Below are 17,288 nucleotides of genomic sequence, written 5' to 3' on the forward strand. Positions count from 1 at the left end.
CTAATAGGATTTTAAAATACGACGCATCATTTTAGCTGGTGTTCTTTTTTGATTTTTTTATTCTGATTAAGTTTTAAAACAAAGTTCTGCAAAAGTAAAGTGTTTTTATGCAAAGGAATCCTTTAATGTATCATCACTGCAATCGTCCTATTTTGACTGAGTTCTTAGGAAAAGAAAGCAGCTATTGATGTTTATTTAACATTTCCGAGAGGAGAGTTCAGACCAAGTACACCAAAAATCTTGCATCTCAGTTGAAGAATATTTTCCATTATCACAGGTGGCTGTCTGTTAGACTTGAATTCCTTGGCAACCTAATGGTATTTTTTGCTGCACTGCTTGCTGTGCTGGCTGGCAGTTCGATAGATTCAGCAATAGTTGGCTTGTCCATATCCTATGCCCTAAATGTAAGTAATAATGATTTTGTGGTATATGATATGTTTATAATGCAATTAATTAAACTATCCTCTCCTTTGCCTGTCTGAATTATAGATTGTATTAACTAAGTAATGAGAGACAAATCTGGATTGCCCTGGAGGCTCATTTCTTCCTCTGTTACTACTAGCAGGAAGCTGGCTCAGCAATACTAAGTCAGTTCACAGAAAGAACAGGCTGAGTGCTAAAAGACCGGGAAACTCCTGCTGTTACACAGTTACCCAGAAGTTTCTTGTTCTCCTATCTTTATGGATTTATAGCATGTAAGGGGGGGGGGGGGGAGGGCCTCTCTCCACTGTGGCCTGCCAATCCAGTTTGCCCAGTCTAACCAAGGAGATAATGCAAACTCTGGGGAGAGTACATGCTCTCCTTCTTTGCTTGTAAGTTTTTCCCTAATAAGCCCTAGTTTATATTACATTGAAAAGTACTAGTGGTATGAGTGTGTTCTTGCCCTCTTTGTAAAATAGAATATTCCTTAAATTACTTAGTATAATTACATATTATTAGAGGATAAGTCTAGATGATGTGGGTACTTGCCCTTCATCCCTTATCCAAAAACCTTAATTAAGGCTAGTTGCATTTCAGAATTCAGAACTTAGTCTTGTAGAAAGGAAATAATGACACATATACCATAGTCAAGGTCTGGGGCAGAATCCCATAATCAAACTACTTGCTTTGCAGTAAAATATATGAATGTTTACTCTAAGTGGGTTCAGTAAAGACTTTAAAGAGCCCCATGTCAGTTCAGGTCAGGTTGGCCATCAAATGATTTGGCAGCAAACTTGAGGAAAAACTGAACTGACAAGAGTTTTTTGACGTCCAGAATTAGGCTTGAATTACCACCTGTGCTTGTGGGTAGGGTGAGAAGAAAGTAGAGTTTAAAAAAAAAGAGGAGACAAGAGTGGTCAAGAGTTAGGAGATTCCTGCTTCCAGTGAATCCTACCAAAGGTAATGTTATTCACAACTTTTTTCTCACTTGGGACGTACACTTCTTGAGGCACATCTCATCAGTCTTGGTATCCACCGTTCCTTACACTAAGTATGGACTCCTTCCATACCTGTTGAACTATATTCATTCTATCTTCTGCCAAAAAACATTGTTTGTGTTGATCAGTTTAACATAAAGAAACACTTGTGTGTATGTGTATAAATAGATTTACTTCTAAAGTTGTTAAATAATCAGAAGAGAGAAAAGTACATGAAAACTATGAAAAGTGAAAGTGTATAAAGTATTATTAATATTATGTAAAATACTAAAGAACCAGTCAGTAAGCTCTTGGGTTTTTCCCTCCAGATTACTCAATCTCTGAATTTTTGGGTAAGGAAAGCTTGTGAAATTGAAACCAATGCAGTTTCCATTGAAAGAGTTTGTGAATATGAAAATATGGGTAAAGAGGTAAGCACTCCTAAATAACCAATAAATAGATGCAGGATTGACATATTGTAGTGCACCTTGAATTGACATTTAAAAAAAATTTTGGTTGGCTCACTAGGTTAAGTGTCCAACTTCGGCCCAGCTCATGATCTCGAGTTTGTGGGTTCAAGCCCTGCATCGGGGTCTGTGCTGACAGCTTGGGGCCTGGAGCCTGCTTCTCATTCTGTCTCCCTCTCTCTCTCTGCCCCCCACCCCTGCCCCACTCACACTATGTCTCTCTATCTCAAAAATAACTAAATGTTTAAGAAAATAAAATAAAATAAAAAAATAAATTTTAAACAAAGCCTACCTTTCCAAATTCATGTTTTAATATTCAGCATTTCAATAAAATTAAAATCCAATGTATTGTGGAATACACCATTATTTTATATATCACAAAAATAGAAGAAAAGACCACAGATAACTAAATTAGGATAATACATAAAATGTAAGATACATTTGTAAAATGTAAGATATATAACATTTGTTATGTTATAAAAATGAAATATGATTACTTGTTTTTAGAAGGCACAATGATTTGTCCTCTACCAATGTAGAGCAAAATATGCAATCTAAGATTATAACTTTGTGAGGATTTTATGTTGAGAAAGGTGTCTTAATATAGTGCTCTCATAATTAAAGTCTGCGCAATTTTTAAATTAACTATATACTTATTGCTTATGCCTTCTGTTTCATTTACTCATCATTAGCATCTCCGCGCATGGGAAGGAGGAGGAGAATAAATCAGTCTGTTTTATTTCCTTTAATTAGTTATAATTTAGACAAGAGAAGAATTGAGGGTGCCTGGGTGGCTCCGTCAGTTAAGCACCTGACCCTTGATTTCAGCTCAGGTCATGATCTGAAGGTTCCTGAGTTTGATCCCAGTGTTAGGCTCTGTGCTGGTGGTACAGATCCTGCTTTGGATTCCCTCTCTCTCTCTCTCTCTCTCTCTCTCTCTCTGCTTCCCCCCCCCCCCACCACTCTCTCTCTCTCTCTCTCTCTCTCAAAAATAAATAAATAAACTTAAGAAAGAAGTAGAAAAATTAACACTCTGTCTCTCTCAGTCTCTCAAAAATAAATAAACATTAAAAGAAAGTTTTTAAAGGGGGTCCCTGGGTAGCTCAGTCAGTTAAGCATCCAACTTCGACCCAGGTCATGATCTCACAGTTTGTGAGTTTGAGCCCTGTATTGGGCTCTATGCTGACAGCTCAGAGCCTGGAGCCGGCTTCAAACTCTGTGTCTCCTTTTCTCTCTGCCCTTTACTCTCCTGTTCTCTCTCTCTCTCTCTCTCTCTCTCTCTCTCAAAAATAAATAAACATTTAAAAAATTTTTTTGAAGAGTAGAAGAATTAGACTATTGACAGTATAATATTTGAGATATCAGTGTATTTTACTAATCTGATTTACTTCTGTCTCCCACTTCCATGAATTAACAAGGCAGATGTTATAGTTGACTTGAGTTTCTGTATCTTCTTCAGTCCACCTGTAAAGGTATCTGAATCTTCATGAAACATTCCTCTTTTGCTCATATCTCTCAGGAAGATGTGTCCCTCCTCCAAATAGAAAACCTGAGTTTCTACTTGTATTTTTGGTAATATTTGTTCATTTTTTCTCTCAGATGTTGCTTCATTAACCACTTCCTTTAATTCCTACCCTGACCCCCTTGCCTCTCTTAACCTACAAAGATGCTAAAATATTATCAACAGCCTGGAGCTCCTGGGTGGCTCAGTAGGTTAAGCATCCGGACTCTTGATTTCAGCTCAGGTCATCATCTTACAATTAGAAGCCCCACATTGGGCTGGGAACTGACAGTGAGGGGCCTGCTTGGAGTTCTCTCTCGCTCTCTCTCTGCCCCTCCCTGCCTCTCTATCTCAAAATAAATAAGCTTAAAAAATTTTAATATCTATATCCTCCAACTCTACCTAAACTTTGATTCTTCTCTAGAGTCTTCCTCAGGTCTTAACCTCTTTTTTCACACATGGTTCATGGAAGATTAATCTACCTTCACAACCTCCAATTATCAGCATTCAGTTTGCTCAGCCTATTGCCATGTGAGGACCACTATATCATTTTATTGTTTTCTGTATTTTCTAAATATTTGTATAAATATTTTTATATGTAAACTTTTTATATGTATAAATGTTATGTATATATTCTTTTCATATTGTAAAAAACAATAAAATGTGTGTGAATACACACATAACACACCCACACCCACACATTATTAAAACAAAATCATCTTTATGTGGGGTGGTTGGGTGGCTCAGTCCATTAAGCGCCCAACTCTTGGGTTTGGCTCAGGTCATGATCTTACAGTTCCTGGGTTCAAGTCTCGAGTCAGGCTCTGTGCTGACAGTGAGGAGCCTGCTTGGGATTCTCTCTCTTCCTTTCTCTCTGCCCTTTCCCCCACTCGCATGCACTCTTTCTCTCAAAACAAATAAATAGACATTAAAAAAAAATCATCTTTATGTAATTTGGTAACTCAAGTTATAAAACCTCTTGACATGCAAGAAGTAAACTGTCCAGATAATTCTGTTTATCTCTCTCTAGCCCACGTTGTCTGGGCTTTTTACAGCAGAATTCTTTGGAATAGCCTGTACTTCTCTCATCCTACTTTGGACTCGCTCCAAACAGGCTTTTAATTCCACCACTTCACTGAACCTGCCCTTGGAGATCACCCGTGGTCTCCTTTCAGGCCTCCCTTGACCTGATCCATCATCTGACACTGGGCATCACTCCCTTTCATGAAAGCACTTCACCTCCCCACCAGACATCACACTCTCCTGCATGTTCTTCCGCTTCCTCCTGTTCCCCCAACATCCCAGGCAGGCCCTGTCTCAGGACCTCAGCACGTGTTGTTACATGCCTGCCAGGAAAGTGATTCAACCCATATCCCAACAGCTTGTTCTCATATCTTGTCCAACCGAGCCTTTCCTAACCACCCTACTTAAAAATCACACCACCTCTAACTTGCCTATCTCCCGTCTTCCAAAGCTTTATCACTGTTTAGCATTTTGCATATGCTATGTGATTCTTTCTGTCCCTTCCCAGCAGGCTGTATGCTCTGTAAGGACAAGAATTTGTGTCTGTTTTGCTCACTGCTGAATCTCCAGCAACTAAAGCACTGACTAGCATAGTAAATACTCAGTATTTGGGCAATGAATGAATGCCAAACTGTCCTCATCTCAGCTGCAATTTCAAATAGATTACCTTCAGCTCCTTTGTAGGGTTTAAGAAGACTCTTCTTAATAACTGGATAGGGAGTGGGAAGCCTGGTTACCTCTAAAAATTAATTTCTAAGCTTTCTTATAAGTAGATGAGAAGTTTTGTGCCGGTAATATTTAAAACTGTACTCAGGAGATCATAATATCCACAAATGTTTTCCATCACTTGTGTTTTTTATGCATGGTAATTATTTTTAGAGGGAAAGTTACTTTTATTGTAGTTATTGTAATCTTTCTTTGTTTCAAGGCACCCTGGATAATGTCTAAAAGGCCTCCAGCACAATGGCCCAACAAAGGGATAGTGGAATTTATTAATTATCAGGCTCGATACCGAGATGATCTTGGTTTAGCATTACAAGATATCACTTTCCAGACTCATGGAGAAGAGAAGGTACCATATACATTTCATAAGTTTCACTCTCCTTTTTATCTGAAAGTATTCATTTTTAAGGTCAAAGTTTAATGCGGTATGGAATAGAAGATGGTCTTTTGTTCAAATTTCATATAAAAGTATTAAACTCAACTGTTTGCTATATATAGAATAAAATTTCCTTTTTAAAAAAGGTATTTTTAGGGGAATCTGAGTGGCTCAGTTGGTTAAGCATCATACTCTTGATTTTAGCTCAGGTCATGATCTCACAGTTTTGTGAGTTCAAGCCCCACATCAAGCTCTTCACTGGCAATGTGGAGCCTGCTTGGGATTCTCTCTCTCTGCCCCTCCCCGACTCATTCTCTCTCTTTCTCAAAATAAATAAATAAACTTTAAAAAGGTATTTTTAAATTGTGCATACTATATTATGAAACATGATTTTAGTGTACGTTTCCAGCTTTACTGAGTTATAATTAATAAGTAAATAATGTATATATTTAAGCTGTACAATGTGATGGTTTGATAATGAAATGATTACCACATTCAAAGTAATTAACACACCCATCACCTCACATAATTACAAGGCTTTTTGTTTTTGTTTTATTCATTTATTTTTGCATGTGGTAGGAACACCTAAGATGTACTGTCTTAGCAAATTTCAAGTATACAATACAGTACTCTTAACTATAGTTAGCTCACTGTACTTTACATCCCCAGAACACGTTCTTCTTATTCATCTGAAAGTTTATGCCCTTTGGCCAACATCTTCCCATTTAGCCCACTCCTCAGTCCCTGGTATCTACCATTTACCCTGTGGTACTACAAGTTTGACTTGTAGATTCCATGTATAAGCAAGATCATACAGTATTTGTCTTTCTCCATATAGCTTATTCCCCTTAGCATAATGTCCACCAGGTTCATCTATGTTGCCACAAATGGTAGGATTTCCTTTCTTTTTATGGCTGAATAGTATTCCAGTGTGTGTGTGTGTGTGTGTGTGTGTGTGTGTGTGTGTGTACATTTTCTTTATCCATTCTTCTATGGACACTTTGGTTGTTTCCATATCTTGGCTATTGGGAATATGAACATGGGAGTGCAGATTTCAATTCAAGATACTAATTTTATTTCCTTTGGATATGTACCCAGTAGTAGTGTACTATTATTTTTACTTCCTCTATTAGGTAAAGAGTGATAATAAGACAATAAAATTAAGTTACCTGAAATATAGTAAATTCATAGGAGAGAATATCTGTATAGTCAATGACATGTTTTCCAGCATTACTAGTGAGATGGGAAAATACTTGAGATGTCATTTGATTAATAAAAACTATATACAAAACTGTTGATACTATATCAATTTTCTGTTTTAAAAAAGCAAACAGGTAAACACATTAGCAAAAATCCTAGAACAGTTGTAAAACATAAATAGTAGTTGTCTTCAGGTGACAAGATTATAAATAGTTTCTACTTCTATAGTTTTTCCCATAGTTTTTAAAATGTTTTATGAAAACATATTATTTCCCTAGACAGAAAGATTTTACAAATAAGTGAAAGTAAAAAAAAAATGAACAAAAAATTAACGGAAATGGCCCATTTTTTCTTTTACAGACCTGGCTTTTGTGACCCCAGACATCTCTTTTTCTAAATGTCTAAACCAGGTCCACTGCAATAACATCAAGGACAAAAAAATGTCTTTGGAACAAATGAAATCATTGTGGGATTTTGATTATGCCAATTAATTTAACGGATTCCTGATTTTTCTGGCATAGAGTGTTAGATTTAAGATCTTTTATCAGGGAAAACCAACCTCCGTAATGTTTTCTCTGCCTTATGTTCCCATTAACAAGAAAGTACAAATCAACACGCAGAAGGAATTGCTTCAGTCCTCGTGGTCAAAGGAATATATGCAATCATTTGCTATTTATGACAAGGTGACTATTTTGTCCAGGAATCCAAGATCCTACATGTTATCTGTGGCCACCTTCTATAGTTTTAGTGCAGTACCTGTTTTGATACACCAAGGGAATTTGCAAACATTCCTCTGGATTTGCTATCCTTCTGGCAAAGGGTTCCTGTTCCCTTTGTTTGTTCCCTTTGTTTGTTTGTCCCTCTGGGGCAAGGAGAGTAGAGAAGCCTCATTTTGAAAGTCCCAAGAAAACCACCCCATTATCAGAGTCATCTTTGGCCACACTCTTAATGGCTAGTCCCAGGATAGGTCAGGGGTGGTCTGCTCCTCCTGGGGCTGCTGGCGTGTTTTGGTTATGTGGTTATTAAATAACTCAAAAGTAGAGAAAATACACATTTTAACCTGAGCCTTTCCCATGAGTAATGAGTGTCTGGGTAAAGACTTATCCTTACAGTCCACATTACATATTCCATGCCAGTCAGGGTTATTCTGGTTGGCAAAATTAAATCCCACTGATCTGACAGTGTATCTGTTGTCAGTGCAAAAGCCCCAGTCCCTTACAAAAAGCACAGTGCAAACTGCCCATGATCATTTTATTGCAGATTGGAATTGTGGGACGGACTGGAGCAGGCAAATCAACACTTTCAAATTGCCTATTTAGAATTGTGGAAAGATCAGGAGGCAAAATTATTATCGATGGAATTGACATATCAACTATCGGACTTCATGACCTTCGGGGCAAACTTAATATTATTCCACAGGTAAAGCCTGTTTTGTCAGTAGACTTTCTTAAATCCCTCTAAATAAACTTCCTCTTCTTCTTTTTTTTCAGTGTGTTCCTTCCAAGCATCTAAATTCATTTTTCAAAGTCAGAGCATTTTAGATGTGTTATGAAATATCACTACATAACTGAATCCTATTAAACATTCTTACTGTAAAGTATTTTTCCTAAATGCATTTATCTATTTGAAAAACTGGCACATTGCTTTACAAGTTCCCTTCATAATAGTAAATGCAAATAAAATTTGAATGAAGTGGATCTCAGACTGAAACACACATTGGTATTTTTTGGAAGAAAAAAATTACAAAAGCTCTTGCTTAGTTGGTAGAGTGAGTGTAGAATTTTGCCTCTTTTGATTTGAAATTTAAACACATTTTAAAAGATGAAAAGAATAATAATTCAGTTAGATCATTTTTTCAAGTCCTTTGATTTGTCTCTCTGTGGCATCAAAGGAACTTGATCATTAACAAGTATGCAAATTGGCTCAAGAATATGCCCCTGTAGTCAAAGATGACTTATTCAGTTGTTTGAGAGATTTAAGCTGAGCATTTATGAGATATCTTTGTATTACCTTCTAAAAATATCTTAAAATACTTTAATCTCTTTGTCATATTATTTAGACATATGCCTCTATTCATGAATTTACTTCAAAAGCAAATTTGAATGGAATTCTTGCAGGGAAAAAATTAATGAAGAAAAGAGATATTAGTCATTCCTCTCTTAAAAATAAATACAGGTGTAGTAAAATACAGTTTCACCAGGCATGTTGGTAAGTTGGAAAGAGCATGGACTTGTCCTATTTGAATTCTACCCAACCACTTACCTTCTGTGTCTTTGGACAGTTTAGACAAGCATTCTTTTGAACCTCCAGGTCACTACCTGTAAAATGGGAGTGTGGACTTCCATCTTTCTGGAAGATGATTGATAACATTATGTCCATACTATAGTTTGCATTTATTCAATTCTATGTTATCTTATATCTCTGACCAAATGGCAGCTGTCATCATCATTATTATTATGGCTAGTATTGACATTGTTAAGGAGAAAGATGATCAGGAAATTGAAAATGATTCAATCTCACTTATAGCTTATTCTGATTCTCTTCTGCTTTTGTTTTCAATATAATGAATTTTATAACTATTTAGGTCAATCATTTTGCTTTTTCCTTGTTTATTTTCTGAATCTAATTTTTTTAATGTATCTATGCATCATGTGACAATGAGATTACTGGTGATGATTTTATTCTCTAGGATCCTGTTTTATTTTCTGGAACCCTTCAAATGAACCTGGATCCTTTAGACAAGTATTCTGATTGCCAGCTCTGGGAGGTGCTAGAACTGTGTCACTTAAAAGAGTTTGTGCAGTCCCTTCCCAAGAAGCTGCTGCATGAGATTTCAGAGGGTGGTGAAAACCTCAGGTAAGCTGCTAAGAACAAAGCTTGGTCCGGTTATTCATTCCAAGGCTCCTTAGGAACTTTGAGTTAGCCTCAAAGGGAAGTCGCTCCTGAGTCACCAAAGACCTCCTTTGGTCTATTCGGAGCACACTATTGCTGATTCCCTCTAGGGAAGAGGTACAAGGAATAAAATGGTAGCCACCGGTTGGGAAATGCTGGTGAAAGGAAGAAAGGGCGGGGGGAAGGAACAATACAGTATGAAAAGTCATATTTAATTGACTCTTCTTTTATAAAGACTCCTACTCGAATAACTTTCTTCCTAAAAATGTTGTAAAGGGCTCCTTTTTTCTTCCTGGCGGTTGATGACCAATGACAGTCCCTTTCATGTGATCAGAGACATAAGGAAAGAGAACTAGATCCCCTCAAGCCCTGCATTGCATGACTCAGCCTCTTGGTTGCTCTCTCCCTGCCTCTGTTTCTGCCACACTGGCCCCCTTGCTGTTTCCTCAACATGTCTAGCCAGCCCTTGACTGCCTCAGGGATTTTGCATCTTCTGTTCCCTTTGCCAGGAACAAGTTTCCACTGGAAATCTGCATGGCTCAGTCTCCCCTTCCTAAGGGTCTTGAAATAAAAGGCAACTTCCTCAATCCAGTGAGGGTTTCTTTGGCAGGCCCATCTAATGTTCACCCCATGCCCACTCTCTATACCCTCCCTTCCTGTGTGCTTGAATTCTTCTTATTACTATGCATTTTACTCATTTATCATGTTTATTTTTTCTGTCTACCCATAAGAATATAAACTCCACATTGAGATTTTTGTCTCTTTTGACAAAATAAATATTTCTTGAATAAATGAATGTGTGGCTTAGAAAGTGAATTGCAATGTAATCAGAATTACAGAGCGGGAAGTGTGTAGCCATAAAGTCCACTGTAGAAGTTATTTTACTTATTTTTTTAACAGCGTTGGACAACGGCAGCTTGTCTGTCTTGCTCGTGCTTTGCTTCGAAAAACAAAAATTCTCATCTTGGATGAGGCAACAGCTTCCATCGATTTTGAGACTGATAACCTGGTGCAGACCACAGTCAGGAAGGAGTTTTCCGATTGTACCATCCTGACGATTGCACACAGATTGCATTCTATCATTGATTCTGATAGGTATGCTTTGTTTTCAGAAATAAAACATCTCTCTATATCTCTATAGAGATAGCCACTGAATACACTAAACATACTGATTGCCATTAATAATTTTACCTGTGCTGAAAACAATTGTTTTCTGAAACAACGAGAAGAATATGCTAATCCTAACAGAATATTAGAAAACTGGATATACTTCTTGAGTTCCGTGGTCCCCATATTTTGTAGTGATATAACTCACTACGTAATCTAAACCTTACTTTATCAAGAAAAAGAAAAAGAAAAAGAAAAAAAGGTGAACTGGAAAACTGATTATAATTACCTGACTGGGTTCTTTTCACATTGCAGGGTACTTGTTCTAGACTCTGGAAGGATTACAGAATTTGGAACACCACAGAATTTGATATGCCAGAAAGGACTTTTCTTTGAAATGCTAACAGAAGCTGGAATAACACAAGATTCAGTGACAAAATAATGAATGATTTTAGCTGTGTATTGGTTATACTGAGTAAAAAATAAGTTAGTATTTAAAAAAATGACAAGGAGCAGTGCACAAAGACAGGCCCCTAGCTACATGTTGGCATAAATATCGATAAGCATCATATTTCTAACTTTCCTGGGCTGTACCCAAACTTCTCTCTTCCATTCCTGCCCTTTGGAATATCGGCCTGCTCCACAGCGCCCAGTGTGCTACATGCCATTTGTCCTTTAAGATCTCTGAGTTCATCCAGGAGTCACCTTCTCTGTGACATGTCCCCTGATATTCCCCTCTGTTCTCCAGTCTGATCCAGCTGCCCCATTTCTGTGCCCTCACCATCCCCACATGCATACCCATGTACCATGGCAGGGACTCTATTTCAGTTATTTTAGTCTGTCTTCCCACTAATGCTACTTAAAGGCGAGTACCCGGTTTCAGTTGTCTTTGTATGTGAAGTTCCTAGCATAGTGATTTTCATACAGTTGATACCCAACAAATGTTTGAAGAATGAATGGCTCGGCATTTTCAAGTATATGATACAGGTATTTATAGACATACATAATATATGCTGAGCTACTGGACAGCATATAAAATGATGGAGGAATCACAAAAAATATTAAGAGTTATTCAGTTGATTTTGGAAATAGTGATTGTATATTAACTGAATTTTCTGGTGTACTTTATTTAAAAAAATATTTTTACTATTGACTTTGAATTAAAAAATGGTATTTTCTATGCAACATTATACTTTTGGTTGGGTTAACCTCAGTGACTTATATATCAGATGGTATACATTCACAAGAAGATTGTTGATTTGTAATACTAATCATATTTTGAAGGACTTTTTAATATAGTAGTTTTATGTAATACAAGCAATATTATTTCTCTGAGTTGCCCTTCAAATTTGAAGTATTTAAATTTTAATGGCGTTTTCCTTTCAAGATGGTTTTAATAAAATATTTTAACATGTTCTTGAAAAACCATCAATTATTTCTTTTATTCACTTTTTCTCCTTCCTACAGCCATGTACAACCTAGCTTCATCCCTACAGGTATTTATGAAAATTTGCTTTAAGTTATAAAACCCTAGATTATCTAAAGCCTCCTTCCATTAGAATGGAAGCCACTAGAGGTGTTTTCCTGTCTTTACAATCCCTGAAGTGTCAACCACTATATTTTGTACTCAGTAAACAATGAATAAATATCTGTTGAATTCCATTAAGAAAGGGATCTAGACTCTTCAACAAATGATGTTGGGAACACTGGATAGCTACCTACAAAAGAATGAAACTGGACTACTTTCTTTCACCATACACAAAAATAAACTCAAAATAGATTAAAGACCTGAATATGAGACCTGAATTCTAATGTTTTCTTAGAAGAAAACATAATAATTTCTTGGACATTGGCTTAGCAACGTTATTCTAGATATGTCTCCTTAACCAGGGAAACAAAAGCAAAAATAAACTATTGGGAGATTTTGCATACTAAAGGAAACCATTAACAAAACATCAGGCAAACTACTGAATGGGAGAGATATTTCCAAATGATATATCTGATAAAGGGTTAATATCTAAAATATATAAAGAACGTATACAACTCAACACCAAGAAAATGAGTATACTGATTAAAAATGGGCAGAGTACCTGAATAGACATTTTTTTTTCAACGTTTTTTATTTATTTCTGGGACAGAGAGAGACAGAGCATGAACGGGGGTGGGGCAGAGAGAGAGGGAGACACAGAGTCGGAAACAGGCTCCAGGCTCCGAGCCATCAGCCCAGAGCCTGACGCGGGGCTCGAACTCACGGACCGCGAGATCGTGACCTGGCTGAAGTCGGACGCTTAACCGACTGCGCCACCCAGGCGCCCCCTGAATAGACATTTTTCCAAAGAGGACATATACATGGCCAACAGAGACATGAAAAGAGGCCCAACATCATTCATTATCAGGGAAATGCAAATCAAAATTACAGTGAGATATGTTACACCTGTCATAATGGCTAAAATCAAAAACACAAGAAATAACAAGGTTGGCAAGAATGTGAAGGAAAAGGAACTCTGTGGTGGGAATGCAAATTGGTGCAGCCACTGTGGAAAACAGAATGAGGTTCCTCAAAAAATTAAAAATATAATTACCATATCATCCAGTAATTCCATTACTAGAAAACAAAAACACTAATTTGAGAAGATATATACACCCTCTTGTTTATTGCAGCATTATTTATAATATCCAAGATACAGAAGCAACTGAAGTGCCCATTAATAAATGAATGGATAAAGAAGATACGGTATGTATGTATGTGTGTGCGTGTGTGTATATAAAAAGAATATCATTCAGCTATAGAACAATAAATCAGGGGGCGCCTGGGTGGCTCAGTCGGTCGAGCGTCCGACTTCGGCTCAGGTCATGATCTCGCGGTCTGTGAGTTCGAGCCCCGCGTCGGGCTCTGTGCTGACAGCTCAGAGCCTGGAGCCCGTTTCAGATTCTGTGTCTCCCTCTCTCCCTGACCCTCCCCCATTCATGCTCTGTCTCTCTCTGTCTCAAAAATAAATAAACGTTAAAAAAAAATTTAAAAAAAAAGAACAATAAATCAGTCTTGTCACGTGCAACAACATGGATAGATCTAGAGGGTAAAATGCTAAGTAAAACAAGTCAGGGAAGAACAAATACCATAAGATTTCACTCATATGTAGAATTTAAGAAACAAAAAAAGGACAAGAAGATTTTAAAACAGTGGGGTTTTTTTGTTTGTTTTTTTTGTTGTTGTTTTTTTTCTTTTTAAGAGAGAGAGTGCAAGTGGGCAGGAGAGAGAGGGAATCTTAAGCAGACTCCAGTGCTCAGGGCAGAGCCTGATGGGTGACTCTATCTCACGCCCCTGTGGGATCATGACTTGAGCCAAAATCAAGAGTCAGACACTCTACTAACTGAGCCACACAGGGAGCCCCCCAAAAACATGCTCTTAAATACAGAGAACAAATTGGTGGTTGCCCAAGGGAAGATGGGTAGGGGGATGGGTGAAAGAGGCCAAGAGGATTAAAACTACACATTTTGATGAGCACTGAGTAATGTATAGCATTATTGAATCATTTTATTGTACACTTGAAACTAATACAATACAGCATGTTAATTATACTTCAGTTTAAAAAAAGGAGGGGCGTCTGGGTGGCTCAGTCGGTTAAGCGTCCAACTTCAGCTCAGGTCACGATCTCACGGTCTGCGAGTTTGAGCCCCGCATCCGGCTCTGGGCTGATGGCTCAGAGCCTGGAGCCTGCTTCCGATTCTGTGTCTCCCTCTCTCTGCCCCTCTCTCTGTCTCTCTCTGTCTCAAAAATAAACATTTAAAAAAAATATTTTTTTAAATAAAAAAAGCAAAGGGAGGGGCGCCTGGGTGGCTCAGTCGGTTGAGCGTCCGACTTCAGCTCAGGTCATGATCTCGCAGTTCCCGAGTTCAAGCCCCGCGTCGGACTCTGTGTCGGTACACATGCTGACAGCTGGGAGACTTGAGCCTGCTTCGGATTCTGTCTCCCTCTCTGCCCCTCCCCCAATCATGCTCTGTCTCCCTCTCTCTCTCTCAAAAATAAACATTTTTAAAAAATTAAAAAGGAAAGGGATCTAGATATTTCATTAAGTTAAAAGATTGTTGGGGTGCCTCGCGGTCCGTGGGTTTGAGCCCCGCGTCAGGCTCTGTGCTGACAGCTCGGAGCCTGTAGCCTGTTTCAGATTCTGTGTCTCCCTCTTTCTCTGACCCTCCCCTGTTCATGCTCTCTCTCTCTGTGTCTCAAAAATACATAAATGTTAAAAAAAAAAAAAAAAAGATTGTTTTAGCCTCTTTACACCTTTGGTAAATCAGCCAGAGACCTTCTGCTATTCATTCATTCATTCATTCATTCATTCGTTTATTATTTGTGACCCTCTGTAATTTAAAAAACCAAATGGGAAATCAACAGTAGCCTGAATAAACTGCAGCGCAGTCACACAGTAGAAATGTATACAGCCATGAGCGTGAACAACAGCTACAGGCAACAGTAAGGACGGATCTCACAAGTAAGATGTTGAGGGCAAGAAACCAACTGCAAAGGAGTAGTAGTATGTGATTCTATAAATCTGTTTCTATGAAAGTTTTTTTAAAAAGGAAAAAGTATACTGCTACTAGAAGTCAGGATACTGTTTCTTCTTGGTAAAGACAGAGGGGACAAGATTGAAGGGGTACACAAATTGGGCTTCTTGGATAATGGTTATATTCTGTTTCTTGATCTGGGTCTGAGTACTGGTTCAATTTGTGAAAATTCATCAAGCCATATACTTAGGAGTGCAGTTTTGTATCTATATCTATATATCTATCTATATCTATATCTACACACATATGTGTATGTATACACACACATATAACATATAGTATACTTTAAATAAAGAGTAAAAAGAAAGCAAAAGTAAACATAAAATATGACTAAGTCAAAATTACTCAAAAATATTTTTTTCATGTTTTAAGAAATTAGTATTACATTTTCATTTCAATTACGTTCACAAAGCTTATTCAATCACTGAAGTATACGAGAAGGGAAGTGCAAGGTCCTCAGTAGGACTGGATTACAGAGAAGTAAGTTCATTTGAATTTTTAAAACAAACATGTGTATTCAATGGTTGTCTGGTTTGCTTAAAGTCTAACTCCGAAACAGATTTAAGAAGATAAGGATTATAATTTCAATATATAGAAATATTTATCTTAGCTTATAGAAGGAAAATCCTAAGCAGCATTAAGTTGATTTTTTTAGGATATTGAGGATATTTATTATTGAAAGCATACCTATGCCAACTAATGTGTGAGGCATTGGAATCATTTGTTACTTCAGTCTTCACTAAGGAATATAAGAAAGGTATTATTATCCACCCTATGTTTCCAAAAATAAGATTTCAAGATCTTGGCCAATAAAATGTAGACTCCAGGTCCATGTGATGAGAAAATTGATTGTCTTTGCAGTGCCTACTAAGATGTCCCATTCCTGGGAGAGCTAGTTAACAAGAGTCTGGTGGTTAAAAATAGAGGACTTAAAACCAATAGTGTTGTAAGCATAGTAAACGGAATTAAAGCTTGGGGGCAGGCTGCTTTTTCAAATGTATTATTCGTTTGAACCATATGAAATAGCCATTTTTGTAGGTCAAAATGGTTTAGTAATGGTAATTTGATATGTTTTCTACCATAGCTTTGGTATCCAACAGTATTGAGATGTAATGCTGTATTTTAATATACACACAAATAATAGTTGTAACTGATCTCTAGAGCCTTCCGCTTAGGAAACATAATCAAGAAAACTAAAAAAGGAAAATACAGTAGTTTTTAAAGCTACTGGATCGTGAGATAGGATGTTCAACTCCACTCTCACCACTTTGTAGTCCTGTACACTGGGGCAAGTTAACTTACTTCTCTGGGCTTACTTGGTAGTAACAATTTTATCTACCTCCTAAAGTTTTTGAAAATTAAATCATGTAAGTAACACAAACTCTTAGGACAGTGTCTGGCATATAAAACACATTCAATAACATGTTAGCCATTTCAATATCAGCAGTCACAGCTCCTTGCAATTGGTGTCTCCTATTTATAAACCCATCACAGGATGCACTGTTAATATAAAGGGCAAAATTGAGCCAATGTTTATGAAAGTCTCTTTTATACACAGCAACTTTGGGATAACCAGGGATTAAAATAAGATCTAATCCCCATTGCTACACAGTATGGCTATATTATTATCAGGTTATGTCACTTGAGGAGGCAGCAGTCAGGAGAGATCTAGTTCCTTCTTGTTTTTCCAACTCCCATCTTTCTGGCTGTCATTTTCTAAGCAAGTGGGCCATCTCTAGAATACTGAAATCTTGACTTCTGGCTATATTGTGAGCTCTATTTCTCTAAATGTGCTAATAGAAATGAAGACTAGGTAGTTCATGTGGCTGCTGTGCTACTGAATTAGTAAGGCCAAGGTAGTGGGTATGAACTGGGACAAGGCTGACTGGCTTCTCTTGATCTCTGACAAAGGTAACCAGCGTTGCTCACCTGTTTTTTTATGGATTGACCAATCTGAGTACATGGGTAGTTTTATAGTTGATCAAAGATAGGAATCTTGTTTATCTCCTGAGCATGGCACAAAGAACAAAATAAACATG

At 37.4% G+C, this 17,288-nt stretch overlaps 1 protein-coding gene across 7 annotated transcripts in view; it reads left to right on the forward strand.

Annotated features, from left to right (window-relative positions):
- LOC131512701 (multidrug resistance-associated protein 1-like) overlaps window positions 1-12,111 on the forward strand; it is an 88,260-nt gene extending 76,149 nt beyond the window's left edge. For 5 of the 7 annotated variants that reach the window (XM_058731746.1, XM_058731752.1, XM_058731750.1 and 2 more), the window contains 7 exons: window positions 278-404; window positions 1,727-1,828; window positions 5,317-5,460; window positions 7,948-8,106; window positions 9,377-9,543; window positions 10,480-10,674; window positions 11,002-12,111. In XM_058731746.1, coding sequence (XP_058587729.1) covers window positions 278-404; window positions 1,727-1,828; window positions 5,317-5,460; window positions 7,948-8,106; window positions 9,377-9,543; window positions 10,480-10,674; window positions 11,002-11,128 — 1,021 coding nt within the window. In that variant the 3' untranslated portion in view covers window positions 11,129-12,111. The remainder of the gene's footprint in view (window positions 1-277; window positions 405-1,726; window positions 1,829-5,316; window positions 5,461-7,947; window positions 8,107-9,376; window positions 9,544-10,479; window positions 10,675-11,001) is intronic. The other 2 variants (XM_058731753.1, XM_058731747.1) reach the window with 2 other exon arrangements.
- The last annotated feature ends 5,177 nt before the right edge of the window (window positions 12,112-17,288 follow it).

Source organism: Neofelis nebulosa, chromosome 5 (genome assembly GCF_028018385.1).
Source record: "Neofelis nebulosa isolate mNeoNeb1 chromosome 5, mNeoNeb1.pri, whole genome shotgun sequence".
In the NCBI taxonomy this organism is placed as follows: Eukaryota; Metazoa; Chordata; class Mammalia; order Carnivora; family Felidae; genus Neofelis; species Neofelis nebulosa.